The sequence below is a fragment of the Typopeltis vanoorti genome, chromosome 7 (genome assembly GCF_054136105.1).
Source record: "Typopeltis vanoorti isolate ZY-2024b chromosome 7, IOZ_Tvanoo_1.0, whole genome shotgun sequence".
NCBI lineage: Eukaryota > Metazoa > Arthropoda > Arachnida > Uropygi > Thelyphonidae > Typopeltis > Typopeltis vanoorti.
Genome location: NC_143555.1, coordinates 82,392,251 through 82,411,997, shown reverse-complemented (window position 1 = coordinate 82,411,997; position 19,747 = coordinate 82,392,251). Strand labels below are relative to the sequence as shown.

At 33.2% G+C, this 19,747-nt stretch overlaps 1 protein-coding gene across 1 annotated transcript in view; it reads left to right on the top strand.

Moving 5' to 3' along the window:
• Positions 1–19,747, top strand: part of LOC150104813 (cytokine-like nuclear factor N-PAC) — a 418,156-nt gene that overhangs the window by 224,171 nt on the left and 174,238 nt on the right. The window contains exon 12 of the mRNA XM_090395069.1: positions 2,747–2,857. Within this exon, the coding sequence (XP_090251195.1) occupies positions 2,747–2,857 (111 nt within the window). The remainder of the gene's footprint in view (positions 1–2,746; positions 2,858–19,747) is intronic.

The window sequence follows — 19,747 nt, the reverse complement described above, 5'->3', positions numbered from 1 at the left end:
TTTACATAAATGCCAGTGAATTATCTTATCTACATTATCATGCCTTTTACTGTACTCAGTTTGTGCAATTTTGCTGCACCAACTTATAATGTGGTCTAGTTGCTTCCTTCTCTTTGCACAATCTGCATTTACTGTCTTATTGTATTTTTAATTTCATAATGTTGATTTTTAATGGCCTGTTCTTGCACTGCAAAATAACCAACTCTGTTTCTTTCTTTAGTTCTCTATTTCTCAACCATTGCCAGGTCAAGTTGCTGTTGTTGCTGTCCTCTATGTTGTGAAGGTATTTTCTATGCAATGCCTTATTTTTCCATCTTTCAGTTCTCACTTTTACTTGGTTGGTCTTGTACTCCAATTTTGTCTCCATGGGTTTAAATAATCTTTCCCTTACCTCAATTAGAAATTTTTTTTGTTTGCTGCAGATGATCATTCAGATTTCGTTTTTCTTCAACAATTTGCTTTACTTGTAATGATCCTTTGCCTCCTTTTTTGCATGATAGGTATTGGCTGTCAATGTCATTGCGAGCATGGTGCATTGTCATTAATTTTTAGTTTTTCTGTCTAAATTCTCCACATCTAGCTGGGTCTATTCAACAATACCTGCTAAATATCTCAGAACAGGTATGGCCCAGATGTTGATTGCGTTTATCAAATTTCCAGCGTTAAACATTGACTTAAGGAGTTTTCTTAGTCACCTTATGTGGTAACCATGGGGAGTTTTATTTAAAATTGTAGTTAAGGGGATTAATGACAACATAAACAATGAAGGAGATTAAGAGTCTCCTTGAAAGGATACCCTTTTTTTTTATTTTATTTTATTTATTTTTTTTTTTTTTTACCTCTCCAATTTCTTCTCTAATCAGAAACATTGTTTTCCAATTTTTCAATTTGGTTTGCAAGAATTTTTGTACGTTTTTGCTAATACCAAATAGTTCTGTGCATTTTAAAATCCAACTGAGGCACTGAATTTTTTTTTTTTTTTTTTTTTTTTTTTTTTTTTTCAATTGGAAAAAGAGAATTTGCTTGAAGATAGCTGCATATTTTGTCAGCTAGTATGCCTGTGAGTAGTTGAAAAGTTGTTGGCAAGCAGGTTATTGGTTGGACGTTTTCTGGCTTTGGACCTTTTTTTTTATCCTTTTATGATCGTAAACATTTTGCCTGCTGTGGGCCCACTCTTCTTTGTTTTATCCTTCTAAAACAGCGTTAAATTGTTTACCAAGTCTTTCATATAAGCCTGTCAGATATTTCAACCTGTAGCCATGTTATTCATCCTTCCTGGGTGTTGACCAATTTTTTATCCTTTTAGCTTGCTTTTGAACTATTTCAGTTGGTCCATTTTTCGTTCATAATTTGTTCAATCCACTTTGCCTTATTATTGTGCCTCTTAGGGTTGTTCGATAGGTTTTGCCAAATTTAAGTGTATTTTCTTTAAGATTATCATTCCTGCAGCAATCGGTTTTCTTGTAAAATTGGTGCTGATTTGCACAAAATATGGAATTTTGCTTGTATTGTTCAATGCATGCACTGTATCTTCATATATTTAGCTGCAACTATTTCTGCTTCAGTTCCTCTAATACTTCATCAATAGGTCATGTTCCAATATTATACCTCTTTATGAGGTTTTTTTGGGTTTTTGTGTGTTTTAGCTTCTTTTCCTTAAAGTTTTTCAAATTGCTCACGTCTGCTCCAAGTTTAAGAATTTTATTCTCCAGTCGATGCTTTGGTTTCTGAGCCTTATTTCTTTTGGGTTCACTAATCTTGTAGTCTAATTCAGATGTCACTATGTAGGCTATTGAGTACATAAGTTGATTCATTTGTCTAATAGTTCTAGTAGAAATAGCCCTTGCAGCTTTATTGGCTTCTTGTAGAAGTTCCTTCACTTAGGGTTGTCCCAGTGAAGTTGAGCTTTCAGTGCTTCAAGCTCAAGTTCACTAAATATCTCGTGCTTCAGAATGAAGCTGTACTGCTGCATCAGCCTTGCAAATGAAATTTCTGAATTTGGTTGTAGTTCAAGCCAAAGTTGGAACATTCTGTCACTTATGTATGTGACTGTGTGTGTAAAATATTCTGTCACTTATATATGCACATTGCCACTTGACACTTCAACACCAATCCCATATTATATTGCCTTTTCATTATCATATTCATCAGGCATTTTGCTATGGAATGCAAGCATCTGTCCATTAGTCTAGTTAAAAAACCCTCAACTCATTGCTCAAATTAATGGAGATAGTTATCTGTAGTCAACTTCACTATCTAGAGGCTTCCAATTAATTCAGTGACCACTGATTAATTGATTTGAATTTTATCACTATTCCACATCATCCATTTCCTCATACAAGATAGTGGAAATTTTTAGAGAAACTTATGTAGTTTCTCTTCACATTTTGATTTGATAATATATTGGCATTTATAGCTTTTACTCATTTTAATTGTAATTTCAGCTAATGCCAATGTAGGTTTACAACCATTGATGGGTGGGATCCAGTTTTTTTTTTCCCCCGGTTAATAGTAAATAGGACAGCCAAGGTTAACATTTTTCTTCACAGCATTAAGAGGTACTTTCATCAGGGATAATTAATTTACCAAATAACATATCTGCAGCATTTCTATAAAAGTGTGAGAGCATGCTTCCTTCATTATGTGATTTATTTTCAATGTTTCAGAAAAAAAATTATTTGACTGTTCATTTTTCCAGTTTGTAATTACAATAAAACCTTATATTAAATTTTATTTCTATTGCTAGTGCCGAGACTTTGTCAAAGCTGGAGCAGTCAAAGGGCAAACTCCAGCTGATGTTGTTGCAGCATCTGATATTACATTCTGCTGTGTATCTGATCCTCAAGCTGCAAAAGAAGTATGCATTTATATACTAACTAGGATTCATTAATTTTGAATTTTATGAAATAACTATTAAAAATGGAAATTCTAACTTCAGTTTAAATTTTGCAAAATTACTAAGTTTCCTGTTACTAATTAAAAAATTCATTAAAATGATTACAATGTTCTACAAATTGACATAGCTGTTATTCTTTGAAACAGCTAATTTGATTTTTCAATTATACTTGACAAAGGTTTATTTTATCTTTCACTCAGGTGTGGGCAGACAAAAGCTTGCATGTGAAGTAACCTGAATGACTGGTCATGTTGCTCCATGCTTCAGGGCATCTATTTGTTTCTTTTCTTGTACATCATATAACAGCTGCATTTCACAAGTTTTTTGTAACTTTCATTCACATTGCCACCATGAAATATTAGAAAACCAGTACTTAAATTATGATCATCTGCTTTTAGATAAGACTATTTTTGTCGCCTGGTTTGAGACAACCACCTTGCTTATTTGGAAACCTTTAAGTGACTTGAAAAATACCACATTTGTTTTTTGTAACAGGGTTTCGAGATATGTAATCTCTTGCCCACTTAAGTAATCACCATTTAGATAACTGAACGTAAATGTAGTAATCCTTGATGCACTATACAGAATGCATATCCTCCCCATTTGCAAAAACATTGGTTCACGTCACCATCAAGGATATAAGGAACTTCTGCATGTGTTTTTTCAAGTGACATGGAGTTAGTCCCACAAAGCAGACAACATGACTTATAAACATTTGCTGTTGCTGCTAAAATAATCAGCAATTTACTCTTTCCTAAATCACTAAAATAAAATCAAAAAGGTTTTATGCCAACAGAATAATAAAGGGTGAAATGTTACTACTCCAGTAGTTAATTTCCCTGGAGGTATATTATTTCTAGATTAATCAAAACATAATTGTTTTGATAAGAAACAACAAATCTTCTTTTATCTACTTTTAAATAGAATATCAGAAATCTTAATTCCTTTTTCAAACTCTTGATTTAGCAAAAAGATTGGACAACATATTTTGCTTTGACAATCCTTCATTAAATTCTATACATTTCAAGAAAGTAATGCTTTGTTATGGTGGTATGTTAAGTTTATATTGGATAAATATTTACATATATGAGGGATGCTTGAAAGAGTAATAAAACTGGAACTTGGCTGTAGCAAAATTGATAATTGTGTTTTGTGTGTCATACTTTTGATGAGGCAGTATGGAATCCATATTGTTTTGTTTGCATTTTTTTAGCATTTGTGTAGAACCTAATTTCACTGTTGGTAGGTTGATATTTTGAACGTTTTGAGAAAATGATGTGCTTTTTTTTTTTTTTTCCAAAGGATGGGGTGATAGGCAGTAAAGAGTAATAAATATTATGGCCTGCTGAAAGCAACAATCTTCAGTTGAGGACTTTAAAATCAGATAGTTCTGCTACCTTGTATAGGATTAATAAGATTTGGTTTACAGGTGTTATTATTATTTTATTGGATAAGTAAGTGCACATAGCAGATTTATAGGCATGTTATCTACATATATTATACCTGTGGTGGTTTTTATGAAATTCATAAAAGCTTTCGTGGGGTGGGGGGTGAACTACTGTAAAAATGATGCTTAAACATTTATATCTTATCAGACCTTAATTACTTGCTTAATCCTCTTCACTCCACCTGGGAGCATAGGTTTTCCGCCAGACTCTGTTTTTTGCTTCTGCTTTTGCTTTTATTTGGTTCCAGTTTTTATTAATATTTGTTATTTCTTTTAGTATTGTTCTTTTCCATGTTTCTCTTGGCCTTCCTCGTCTTCTTTTACCCTGTGGGTTCCAATCTAGAGTCTGTTTTACTATTATTTTATCTTCTTTCCTCAACACATACCCCAGCCATTTCCTTTCACATATCTGTTGCAACATGGGTTTCTGGTTTGTTCTCTACCATAGTTCTTCGTTTGATATTTGTTTTGGCCAATATATTCCCATTATCATCCTTAAACACTTGTTCAGGAAGATCTGGACATTAACTATCTTTTTTTGTGTTTAACATCCACGTTTCTGATCCATACATTAGTATTGCCTTTACATTTGAGTTAAATATTCTCATTTTTAGTTTCTATAGCCAAATTCTTGTTTTTCCAGATATTTCTAAGTTGGTTGAAAGTTGAATAAGCCAGCTGTTTCCTTCTATTTATATCTTCAGTAGTTCCTCCTTTAATTGATACTATTGAACCAAGGTATATAAATTGTTCTGCTTCTTTAAGCGGTGATTCTTCTATTGTTATTTGTTTATTTTGCTTTGCATTTATTTTCCTCGACATTGTTTTATTTTTATTTATCCTAAGACCAACTTTTTTTGCTGTTTCTACAAGTATTGTTGTTTTTTGTTCTATTTGTCGGTGCTTCTGTGAAAGTAAGCAGTTATCATCTGCAAAATCTAGATCGTGGAGTTGGTTTTGAAGTAACCATTGTAATCCTGTATTTCCACGAGATACTTTTCTCATCACTCAGTCTATAACAATTAAAAACATAGTAGGGGAGAGTATACAACCTTGCCTTACTCCTGTCTTTGTTTTAAATGGTTCTGAGAGGGTATTTCCATGTATTACTTTAATTTCAAAATCTTCATACATTTTTTAATTATTCTTATTATTTTTTCTGGGAGTCCATAATTTCTAAGTAATTTCCATAGGGAAGATCTGTTTATACTGTTGAAAGCTTGTTCAAAATCGATAAAATTTAAGTATAAGCTTGTCTGCCATTCCAATGATTGTTGTATGATAATTCGTAATGTAGCAATGTGGTCGGTGCATAATCTATTGGCTCTAAATCCTGCCTGTTCTGGTCTTAGTTGTTTTTCTATTTCTATTTTGATTCTTTCTAGTATTATCCTTGCTAATAGTTTACTTATAACACTCAGCAATGTTATACCTCTCCAATTTTTGCATTCAGATAGGTTCCCTTTTTTGGGTAATTTAACCAGTAATCCAGTATTTCATTCCTTAGGCCACTCTCTACTATAAGTTTTGGCATGGTCGCATTTACCATTAGGCACATCAGGTGCAAGCTGGGGGCCACATTACCTTACTCCTCACAAAGAACAATAAAAAAAACAGCATAGTTATAGTTGCAAAATAAAATACTTATTTTTAAATATTAAATTCATAATCTAAAAACTAGAGGCCAGTGAAAAATTTGTGAGGCCTCCTGCTCCCATTTGAAATACATTCTTTCCTTAGAATATAAAACTAACAGGAACTCCTGTATTCCATAAAATTCATGTATCAAAGCATACCATTGTCCACCTGTTGAAAGAACATGGATAAGAAGTGCAGTTTGACCATCATGTCCATTAGAGGGGGACAATAATCCTTCATGCTGAAAAGAACACTTAACTAGATTACCTGGCGTACGTAGTAGCTACGTTGAGTTGCCTACAGCAAGAAATGCAGTTGCTTGCCATTTGCTCGGTAACTGGAATCTAAGTTATATCAGACTAAATACCTATGAGTTATATTCATTTTTTGCTGCTTGTTTTTATTGTAAAATTATTGTTTTTAATGCCAACGCAAAATAAGAAATCCTTTTATATTTCTTCACTTCATATTATATCACTTTGGAAGATCAATGTCACTATCAATTTTTTCACTAATTATTTTAATTGCCAATACATTTTTAAATTCTCCCAGAACTTGATTGAAGATGATTATTTTTGTCAAACAATTATTTTATAAATTCATGAAAATCCGAATCTAAAAATGAATACAACCTCCATCTGTTCCTAATTAAGTTTTTTTTTTATTCGTAATCTTAGTTTGAAGGTTAGTTCACGGATTGTGCGAAGGTTCGCACTTTTAAATTTTGCTTTATAGAGAATCATACATAAATCTTGAATCATATCATGTAATGCATAATTTTTATAACATAATCTGTAGGTTTTTGCATTTCAACTTTCTTGCTTCCCCCCCCCCCAATCACTCACTACAAATCGAAATAAACGGCAGTTATGAAGTCAACTGTTATGTACATATTTTCGACTAATTTCGATATTATGCGGCAGTTTTGAAGTAGGGATATTTTCCCTACAGTTTATCTTTCGAAACGTATAGGTGCATGCGCTAAAATGAAATTTTATTTCCAAAATTTTCAAAACAGAAATAACATGTGCACTTTCTTTTTGTTTGAATTTGTTATTTTTCCAAAGTAATTGTACCAGAGAACTTTTAATATTGCGATACCGAAATTAAATTGTGATTATTATAAATTAGCAAATTTTGTATATTTTTTCATTTATATTATTTTCTGATTAATATAAATCATTAAATTATATAATATTGGGAAAATTATGAAACTTAAATAAATTATCCTACAAAAGCAATATCAGAATAAAATGTTTTGAACATCTGTAAAGCAATAAGAAAGGTGAAAAATATAATAATAAAAATAAAATAAATTTCTGTGTATTCGGCTTTGTTAGGGACTTTTTAGTGCGTCTACTGGATGTGTTCATTTCTCACTTTCTCGATAATTTTCGTTAGCTTACGGACTGTTACTCAAGCAGAAAGGAATAGGTCTGTAACCCTCTCTCCCTCTCCCAAAAAACATAAATGATTATGTAATGCATATGCGCCTTTTCTTTTAAATAATTCAAATCTTTTTTTTTTTTCCAAGATAATTGTATCAAATTATTTATAATTTTTCGATAACTGCTGAAATTTCAACAGACGCTGAACAACTGATTTCAGATTGCAAAGAAATAATACAGAATTAGAAGCTTCGACAGCACAACAATATTATTGCTTTATTTTATTTTTTTTTTTGTCAAAATGGTAAACCTGAAATAACAGATTTTGAATACTGTCTGAAAGCTTTCAAACCAGTAGAAATTTAAAGTAGTTATGTAATTGAATTCCAGGAGAGGAGAAGGGAGGTAGATGCAGTAGAAAATCTTCAAAATGACATAAATTTTGAATTATTTCGAATAGGATATTCTTTGATATATTTTCAGCATATCTACAGTGGTTACACTGGATATTATAGTAATGCAAATCCTAAAAAAAAAAAAAAAAAAAATCTGTTGCAGTTTTAAGACAAAGGCGAAGAGTCTGATAAAATACGGGATATACATTTTTGATATTAAAAAGATTCGCATTCTGAAACCCTGAGTAATGCAGTTTAACATCATTTGTTGTTCACAAAAAAAAAAAAAAAAAAAAAGTTCCTAAAATTGAAATGTTACAATCCATATAATGGTATTTTGCAAGGAAAGAAAGCAAAATGTCATATTTATTTAATAAATGTTATTTAAAAAAATAAATATTTGACACAATATTTTAAATAAAACAAAAATTTGAAAATTCACGAGAAAAAAAATTCTTCTATATTGTCAGTAAAGTGAAAGAACATAAAGTTGTCTTGTTCTGTGACACTGATGTGAAGAATAAAAGGCAGCAAATTTACTATTCCTAAATAGATTCATTGCAAAGGCTGATCTCTGGTCATTTCAGGATTGATTATTTTCGGAAAGGTGAAATTCATTTTTATTTTTGGGAAAAGACAATAATTGTGCAGGGGAAAAAAAAATCAAATATCGTAGGCAGTACAGTAACGAGGGTATGAAGCACCTGTGGCAAGTGTCTAACTTGTGCTCTCCAACCCCAAAAATGACAAAAAATTTTAAAAATTGAAATGTAACAATTAAATTTTGCTAAATGCAATATGTTACATAATTACTATTAACCCCATCAAAACGAGTTACAGTGTGGTGCAGAATTTGCGTGTCTAAAACGGCATGTTGCCGAAATTTAAAAATACAATATAAAATAGCGGACTTTGATATCTATCTGTTTATTTATTTTTAACGTTTTGCTCCCCAAAACCTAGTTGTGCTTGTAGCGGGCGCTTCTTTCGGCACGTCCTCGTTACAGCACTGATCGTAGGACAGTAAAGGAAATTCCAAGTAACACAGTACACGTAAAGTTGAAGGTTGTTCCACCACAGTTAATCTGTTAACGGTTCTAAAATCGCCATTCAGGGATTAACGGCGAAGGGGGTAATTGCATGATAAAAAGTAGAATGCAGATGAAGTTTTGATCCATTAAAATTGAATTGGCAACTATGCTGCGGAATCTTGTCCAGAAGCAGTGCAGTATTTTTGTTTTATTCAAAACGTATATATAATTACTTTCATCTTCAACAAGAAGATGGAGTATACTCCTTGAACACTTAGGGAAAAAAAATCTTTAACACTTAAAAGATCAAGTGAAATGAGGTGGTCCACAAGAGCTGACACTGTATTGCTTTGAAACCGTGGATATAAACAAATTAAAGAGGCATTACTTGAAGTATCCATTTCTCCTCATGAAAAACCTATTTCTAAATTAGAGCTCATCATTGGCTGATCATTTTGACAATTCAGAAACAGCAATTTTAACAGTTGTGTGGGACAAAATTTTACAACGAATAAATGCTACTAGTAAATCTCTACAAGATCCCGATATGGATTTGTTTTCAGCTAATAATTTGTTACAGTCTTTAGTTGGTTTTATTTTAGATATAAGAAATAGTTTTTAAATGAAGAAGCAAATTTATTAACAGATAAGACAAAATTTAAAGATGAGAAGGAAAGAGTTAAAAAAAAAAAACGAAAAAAAGTCTCACGAAATTTCACAGTCTAACGATGAGATTACTTGTATATTACAAGGGAAAGAAAATATCATTGTTAATACTTTTAATGTCTTTGCGAGAAGCTAATTTTGGAAATTAATGAAAGAGCAAAAAGCTGTTTAGACAGATACGTTTGGCATTTTTTTGAAGAAAGATATAGATCAAGACAAATACAAGACTAGTATTAACAAAATTTTACAATCTTATGCAGCTGATGTTGATTCAGAAAAATTTATTGGTGAAGTTAAGCGATTTTTAATAATGATAAAGGAAGGAAATTTTTCAATTAAAATGTGTACAAATTTATAAACGATGAGTTAAGGTCTAGTTTTACGAACATGGAAGCAATTCTAAAAATATTTTTGAGGATGCCTATTTCAAATGCAAGTGCTGAATGCTGATTTTCAGTGTTGAAACGAATAAAAAATTTAAGAAGCAACTTGCACCAAAAAAAAAACAAGTGACCTGTCGTTATTATGCATTGAATCAGATGTAATAGACTCAATTAATTATATCATTTTAGATATATTTGCTAATTTGCTAAAACGAAAGCCAGAAAAAAAAACTTTTAGTTATTATTTTTTCTTTTTTAATTTGAACTGAATTATTTTTTAAATATCTGAAATATTTTTTAAATGCAAATATATATATGTATACCAATTTTGTGTTATTTTTAGTTTATTAAAATGAGTTATTATGGAAATGTCCATTTTATTTTCAATAAACTAAAAAAAAAATTTTTTTTTAAAAACTTATGAATTTGATTAACTGAAATGGACTTGGGGCCTCATTGAGATGCCTAGGGCCTCAAAAAGTATAAATGCAGCCATGAGTTTTGGATTTGCTTTTAGTATATCGCCTGGTATGTTGTCTGCTCCCTGTGCTTTACCTGTTTTGATCTGAGTTATTGCTTTTGCAATTTATATTTTTGTTATTTCGTTCAAATTTATATCCAATGATGCATTTTGTTCATTTAATTCTAGGCCTCTGGTCACCATCAGTCATTTCTTGAAATTTCTCTGAGAAGAATTCCACCCATCTATTTATCTGTTGTTTTTCATTTAATAATAGTTTTCCTTGTATATAGGAACTATCCATTTGTTTCTTTTTCCACTTAATTTCCTTGTAATATCATACAACTTTCTAGTATCATTTATATATGCAGCATCCTCTGCCTCTTGTGCTAGATTATCTATGTATTTTCTTTTATCATTTCTTGCACTTATTTTTATTTCTTTGTTAATTGCTTTGTCTTTCTAATTGTTCTTGTTCAACATTTTTGCCAATCTGTAACAGTTTCTCTTTTATTCTATCTCTCTCCTCTATTTTTTAATTTGGTGTTTTCTGATGTGCATATTAGTATGTTTTTAATCTTAGTCCATTTTCCCTCTGTTATCTCCTTCTCTTTTTTTCAAGTTTATCCCATTTGTCCTATAGAGTTGTTATAAATTTATTTCTAATCTCTTTGTTTTTGAGTTTTTCAGTTCTAAACCTCTTCCTATTGTGTATATTTAAAAATAAACTGTTTGTTTATTTTTAAATATTTTTACTTTCATGGTAGCTGTTAGGAGAAAGTGATCTGAATGTACCTCGGCTCCTCTTTTAACTCTGACATCCAGGAGTGATTTCCTCCAATTCCTTGATATAAGTATGTGGTTCTTTTTATTTCTATCTGGTGCTATCCATGTCCAATTGTGTATTTTTTTATGTTGAATGAGACTATTACGTCCTATTACAAGTTGATTGAACATACAAAAGTCTATAAGTAACTCCATTTTCATTTATTTCTCTCATACTTTCCCATAACGGTTTCTTTATTAGTATTATAATTTCCAACCTTAGCATTAAAATCTCCAATTATAAGTTGCATATATTTTTTATTTGCTGTTTCTATACTTCTCTGTGGCACGTTATAAAAATTATCCTTTTCTTCCTGGATCGCATCATTTGTTGTTGCATATATAGCAGTTATTGTGATGTTCTGCTTGCCGGCTTTAAATCTAGCATTTAGTATTCTTTCGGATATTGGGTTCCACTCCACTAGTGCACCATGAGCTTTCTTTGTCATCATTAGTGCAACTCCCTTTGTGTGGTCATTCGTATTTTGGTTCCCAGAGTGGATTAAATAGTGACCGGAGTTTAATTTGATTTTTCCAGTTCCTATCCATCTCGTTTCACTTAATCCCATTATTTCTAGTCTGTATTTTTCCAGAACTCTCGAGACTTGGTATGTCTTCTCAGTTTCGAACATGGTTCTAACATTCCAACATCCCAGTCTAAGCTTATCTTTTGGTAAGGTGTCTGTCACTTTCTTCCACATCTCTGCTTCCCCAGAAGGGCTTTCACAGAGGTGCCTCGTGTTCTATTTTCTTCATCCAGTATCACATTTCGGAAGGTTTCAGTTTGCATAGCAAAGGTTTTTTTCTGAGATTGGGTTGCTAGCCCTGCACTCAACCTTTATCTGGGCTTGGGACTGGCATATGAAGTTTTCACTAAGCATGGCTGGGTTACCTTAATTACAGGTTCATATTATATACCACTAGGGATTACAATCTTGGGATCGTGCTTAATAATGCTGTTCCTGTAATTATTAGAGTTTAGGATTTTCAAATATAACTGGTGGCCCAATTGGATAAAACCTCTCCAGCAGGCATAGAGTTCAAATCTCACTGGTATGGGATTTGTGAATGTCTTAGTTGATCCATCTGTCCGTCCACGATGGGTTGAGTCACTCTTATTAGGAGTTATAGGCAGTTAATGCAGTCAGCTTGCTATTCCTCTGCTGCATCGCCCAAAGAGCAAGTATTTTATGTCTGTAGATATCCATGTTCACAGGGCTGGTTTGCCTGTTTTGAGGGATGAAAAACAGGAATTTCCAGGAGAAAAACTATCTTCATATGAGACCAGCTAACTCACCATCTGATAATGGTTCCTCACTTCGTAGATGGGATTCAAACCCAGGTATTTCCAACCAAAGCACTGTAATTATTAGTTTAGGATTTTCAGATATATAACTGGTGGTCCAAGTGGATAATGTTTGGTTAGTGGATAAGATCTCTCCTGCTGGAGAGATCTTATCCACTAATTGAATTATGGAGGTACACACCTTCATAGTTCACACACATTGAGCTATGGAGGTTTACACAAAGGTGATGGATTAAATCACCTTTGTGTAAGATTACAATCTGCTGATAGAGGCATGATGTGACTTGAAAGAAAAGAGATTAAACAAGAGTTCCTTGTTTAATCTCTAAAGCAATGTTTCTGATTATCTAAGCTTTACACCAACGTTTTCTTTTACTGTAATATAAATTTTGTATATTGTTCTATTGGATAAGTAAGTGTGCATAACAGATTTATTGGCATGTTATTTACATATATTATACCTGTGGTTTTTATGTTAATATTGTTATAATTTTCCAATCATATAGCATACATTTTTCAAGCTGTGTTTAACAAAGTTTCAATGATGTTAAAATTAAGAAATAATAATTTATTTTATTTCAGACTCTGCTTTTTAAGAGCATTTATAAAAACACATTCCTATCTCTTCCTCATGATATTGTTAGTACATTGAACATGGGCAGATTGAGAATTAGATTATTCATACAGAAATGGTTTACACATGATATTGGTTTAAACTGCCTCAGATCTTTTGATAAGCAGGATTTGCTGTAATATTGGATGATGAAAGTTTGCCACCTAAAGACTAAACATTCATGCCATAGTGATTCAAGCCAGCAGCCATTCTTGTTGCCATTATTATTTGTATACAAAGACAACTACATGAACAAGTTATTTTTATTAACTTCATTAATATTTTATCTGACAGCACTCCTACTTAAGATTCAAGGATATTATTCCTTCATAACTTAGGTTTTATATGAGATAATACAGAGTAAGGTATATTAATGAAGGACTTGGTATTACATTAGTGACAGCTGATATTACTGAAGACATGAAAAAGAGAATGAAAGACACCAACAGAAGAAGAGTATAGAAGAGGTGACTTTAAAATAAGAATGGACAGCAGATTAAAATTGAGTGTAGGAGAGCATTCTGGTTGTTAACAAGGAAATGGTTATTTCAAGTCATTCTATCATATGAAGAGCACATGAAATAGAGAAGTGAGCAGCAATGCATCAAGATATTACTGACAGCTATGACATCATTTGGTTGGTTTCAAAGACTAGTTTAGAAATGCCTTCTAGTAACCAAATGTGTAGAAATGTAAAGGGTAGTATTCATTTAACATTAATGAGTTGTTATCCTCTGCTTATTTCTGAGCCTGCTACCTTGTAAATACCTAGTTTTTGGGTTATGGCTGTGATTTGAACCAATTCAGCTTAGGAGGCCCTTGGGATGTCCTTGTCATTTTATTATTACTGTTAATTGTGTTATCTTTTTTTGGGGGGGGGGGGGGGCAGGAATCAGGGAACCCTTGGAATCCTTAAAGTGGTCCTCATTTCTTAGTTACAGGTTATTGCATTCTGGTTGGCAGATTTATCTCAATGAGGTTGGATTGAAGAGTGTTTAGGGGAGGGAGGGGATTATTTCTCTTTTCTGATAAAGTTGGCCTAACAATCAGTGTTAAAATGTATGAGGAGGACTTTATACTAGATATATGAGAGAACGTTCTTTGGCTGGCATTTTATAGCTGGGCAACTTGCAAATTAGCTGTTTGGTTTACATGGTTTTAAGATGTAATTTGTTGTGGATAATAGTTTGGAGAGTAGCAAATTAAATGTCTGCAGGTATACAGTACCTTGCTATATGCTACTAGCTATAAACTTAGAGTGCAAAAGCTGATTATCAGGTCATATTTACTGTAAACAGAAAAATAGACAGTTTACTAAGATTTTGTTGAAAGTTTTTCTCACTTGGTTATATTATACATTATGAGGATGGTCTGAAAGGCCTCGGCCATAGGTGGCAACACTATCGGCAAAAAATTTTTTTCTAAGTTGGTACATCTGTCATAATTGCAAGTCATTCTATCAAGTAGTTTGTTTTATACAGCTGTTTGAAGCAAAAGTGTTTCTGTATCCCTTGAAATGGATAAAATTGAATATCGTACAGTTATAAAATTCTTTGTAAAAGAAGGTTTAACCAAAAGAAATTCATTCAAAGTTCATAGAAGTTTATGGGCACTCTTCTACTTCGTTTTTGACAATTAAAAAATGGGCTGCCAGGTTTAAACGTAGCCATACCAGCCTTGAAGATGATCCATGCGGAGGACACCCAAAAAAGTGTAACAACACCACAAATCATTGATCAAGTGCACGATATGGTATTGGATGACCGACAAGTCGAAGTGTGTTAAATTGCTGAGACTATAGGCATTTCAAAAGAACGTGTAGGATATATTTTGCATGAAGGATTGCAAATGAAAAAGCTTTGCGCAAGATGGATGTTGCACTTGCTCACAGTAGATTGAAAACTTACTCGCATGAAAATCTCTGAACAGTGCTCGGGGCAATTTTAACAAGAATAAAACTGATTTTGCACGTCGATTTATTACTATGGGTGAGACTTGGATTCACCATGTCACACCAGAATCCAAACAGCAGTCAAGACAGTGGACAGAAGCTAGTTCAGTGCCAAAGAAGACAAACTTGGTTCCATCAGCAGGAAAGGTCATTGCATTAGTGTTTTGGGATGCCAAAGGCATTTTGTTTATTAATTATCTTGAAAAGGGTAAAACAATAACTGGGGAATATTATTCCGATCTTTTAACCAGACTAGATGAAAATATTCATCAGAAAAGATCCGGTTTGCAGAAGGGAAAAAATCATCTTTCATCAGGACAATGCACCTGCCCACAAAGATGTTTTGGCAATGGGAAAATTAAGGAGTTTGCAGTATGAATTGTTGGAACATCCACCCTATTCCCCCAGATTTGGCTCCCTCTTGACTTCTATCTCTTCCCAAAACTAGAAACTCTTCCTTGCTGGTTGGCATTTTTGTTCGAATCAAGAGATGACTGCAGCTGTAGAGGGGTATTTTGCAGATTTTACTGAGAACCACTACAGGGACGGGATAATGCCGCTGGAGCATCACTGGAATAAATGTATTCATCTTAAGGGAGATTATGTTGAAAAATAAAAATAATTTTTAAATTATAAATTCGTTTTTTCATTGTTAGGCTGAGAACTTTTCAAACCATCCTCATAAAGATGCCAAGAAATTATATTCTTGGTTTCATCCTTTATCCCTGTGTAAAGATGTCAAGAAATTATATTCTTGGTTTCATCCTTTATCCCTGTGTAATCACTTCACAGTTGGGTTACTTTTATATAGAGGCTAATGAATTCACATCAATTGCTTTACTATCCCATAATGCAATGCACATATCCTTACGATCATGTACACTCTCTGTCCAAAAAGAAACCGAGCTTTTCGAAAATAGAAGAAACTAGTGGCACGCCACCTGTTGTATTTTTTGTTATCGAAAGTGGCAATGTTCATTAGTGTTGTGTCAACTGTTAGACATTTGTTTCATTAGAAGCAGAGTTATAGTGCCAAGGGTGACGGTGTATTTTGATGAACGATCGGGAAATGAGTTTCAAACAGAGCTGCAATTGACTTTTGTGTTAAACTTGGTAAATGTTTTGCCGAAATGCTTCAAAAAGCATACGGTGATGAATGCTTATTCTGTACTCTAGTTTACGAGTGATTTCAAAGTGGTCGTGAGACACTGAAGGACAACGAAAAGCCGGGCCATCCAATAACTGGACTGAGCGAAGTTAACATCCAAAAAGTGCTGATTTAATCAAAGAAAACTCAAAATTGTCCTTGAGATTAATTGAAGATGAATTGGGAATTCCAAAATCAACTGTGCACAACATTTTGACCGAAAGTTTGAGCCTTTGTAAATTGAATTTGCGATTCGTTCCCCACAAGTTGACTGACGACCAAAAAAATATCGAATTGAACATTGCAAGGACCTCCTTAAAACTGCTTGTAAGGACTCAAACTTCTTTGAAATGATCATTACTGGTGACGATTAACTGCTTGAAGAAGTCAAAAGTAAAGACAATGCTAATTTGTTTCTACAATTCCAAGGGCATTATCCACAAAGAATTCATTCCATCTGGACAAACGGTCAATGGTGAGTTTTATCTCAAAGTTTTAAAGCGATTGATAGCGAGAATTCAAGTACGGCATGAATATCGTGATGACCGACCATTCGTCAAAACACACTGTCGCTCTTGGCACTATAACTCAGCTTCTAGTGAAACAAATGTCATAAACAGTTGACACAACACTAGTGAATGTTGCCGTTTTTGATAACAATAAGTTACAACAGTTAGCACCACTGATATCTTCTATTTTCAAAAAGTTTGGTTTATTTTTGGACAGAGGGTGTATAACACTATGCATTATGGGAAGGGCACCACCTAGACCCAGAAGTGATACCATGGGTGAAGTAATGCAGAAGTCATATTTCCATATACAAGAAGAATAAGGTGTTGCACCTTATTTCAGTCAAATATTTTTGTTTTTTATTTTTCACTATGAAGGGGGGGGGTAAAATGAGAAACTTAACAGTTGGAAAATATTTTTGGAAATTTTGGAAAATTTACAGGCAAAATAGTTACCACTTTAAAAACTAGAATGTTCATAAAAGAAAGGCTAATTTTCCAACGTGTAATAATAAACTCATCCCACAAAATGGACTGATTACCCTATTATTGGAATGGATTCACTTTCTGCCATGCACAGAAGTGGCGAGGGTTATCTCATCTGTGATTGAACAGTAATGTTGCTAAATATTTGGATATAAGAGCAGTGTATTTATTTATTTTTCATTTTGCAGTTTATTTATATGCAAAATGTCCCATTTAGATTGAACTTTTGGTAAAATTCCTAAATGACAATGCACCAAACCAGATTGGAAAAACAAAGTGGTGTTGAATAGGAGTTTAAGCATTGTTAGTACATTAGAAGTGATTTCTTTTAATACAGCATTGGTACTATGCAAATTTTCAGTGGTAAGTGAAGAACCGATTTGAATATCTCGAATTTTGATATAAGGTTTAATGTCATTTTCCTTTATAATGTAATCGATGTTGGTGAAGAATAAAAACAGAGATGGTGTGTACCCTTATGTCTGATTTTACATTAAGCAATTTTTCTCTCTCATGTCTTCTCTGGGTCTACAAACTTTCAGATCCTACTTATATTCCCATGATTTCTCGACTATTTGTCTTAAGGTGAAATTTTAACAACATTATTAGCTGACAACTCTTAATTGTCTGAATCCAGCTTGTTTTGTCTCAGGTTTCTCTTCCACAATTTTTCTCAGCTTCGTAACTCCAGTCATCCATAATTCAATCTTCTGACCAGGCCTTCTGAATTCTGCAGTGTAACCAATGTAAAACTTCCCTACCTTCATATTTGACCATATCTGAATGCCTATGCCAGCTAGCTTATTCATGTTTCTGGTGATATTTTCTGTTACTGCTTCTTTCATTTAAGTCTTTCCAGTAATAATGACTGAGATACAAATGTCTTTATCACCTGTACTTCAAATTTGACTGATTTAAAATATTTCTTGTATTTTATTATGTAGTATATAGTTTTAGATTAAAATAAACACTATATAACTTCTAAAATAATATAAATAGAAATGATTGTGAAGGTTTTGTAATGGCATTTTCTATGGTAACACCATTCACTATGACAAATATTTTAGACATATTTTTGTTTTGGTAATTTTGTGGCTGCTGTAGTCAATGAAAGTAAAATGATTGCAAATGTTAATAAATCCTAAATACATAATTTCGTTTTCGAATTTCATCAAACAAGAATTCTCGTTTTGTCAGTAAAAAAAATACAGTTCAGTTATTGCACAAATGAGAAAGGAGGGCTGGTGGGGGAAGGGAGGACGGACTCTAAAAACTGTTATTATCTAAGACATGGTATTTAAAGAATGGCAGTAGTTCTGTAAAAATCCAAGTTTGTTAGAAATTAAAACATGGTTTATAAAACTGATCTGTTTTGCCTAATTTTGCTACTATAATGATTAGATTGAAACCAAAATCTGAAGTGCAGATTATGGGATGTGCACCAGGACATTCTGGTGCACATCCTGTATATCAAATTTTGTTAAATTCCATCTAGCCATATTCTAGGAATAACTTGTATAGGCAAGCAAATCTTTGTAGATGTATACCCATGTTCTAAAATGAACCTAAAAAGATTTAAATTGCATTAATTATTAACAGTGCTTGTTTAAACTTTGAATGGAATGCATAGTAGCATATGATTGCTTAAAAGTCAGTGTTGTACTGATTAATCCTCGGTGACATAACATGGGATTGGTAGGGGGGGGGGGTGTCACACCATCCATAATTGGAAGTTCATAGCCCTGCTAGATATTGGTGGGCTTGGTTAAATGATTTGGAAAATCTGCTCTCAGTGCCATATGTGGAACTTTTTGGACTAAGTATTTAGCCACATACTTAGTTTTCCTACATATAATTCATAATTTGGACTGTCATCTCAACGTAATGTTTCATTTTTGTATTTTAGGCAACCAGTAAGATTATAAAAGTGGCTTCCAGAAATGGTTCAGAAACAGGATATGATACTATCCTGTACAGTTCTCAAAAAAAAAAAAATAATAAAATAAAATACTGAGTGTAAATGTCAAATAGAAGGAGTCATTTAAACATGTGAACATAGGGACGGCATAGTTGGCCGAGTGGATAGCGTATCCGCTCTCCAGCCAAAAGGCTGTGGGTTCAAATCCCGCCATGTGATTGTCGGTAGAAATACCAGTGATGGTTGGCAGTAGATGGCGTTGGTGTGGTTGCGGCCATTTGGTGATTGAATGGCAGAGAGGGAGTTGTGGAGTTGTTACCCTCCCTCGATGAGTCTTTGGACTCCCTAGGGGTGTCAAATAATAAAAATATGTGCAATGTCTATCACACTTAAGCGTCTCCGTAGTGCAATTGGAAGAACGATTGTACGTTGCGCCATTCGATTGGAATAGGCCTAAGTTCGATTCACGTCATGATGGGGGGAATCTTTATATGGACTTTTTCAATCGAAGGTGAGTTAGCTGATCTCATACAGAGGTGGCAGGGTTTTTTCTCCCAGAAACTCTGGTTTTTCATCCCACATACAGACAAATCAGTCCTTCAGAACACATGCAATTTACAGACAAAAAAAATACTAGCTGTGGTGGTGGGCAGTAGATGGTGCTGATGTTGATGATTGGTAGTAGAGG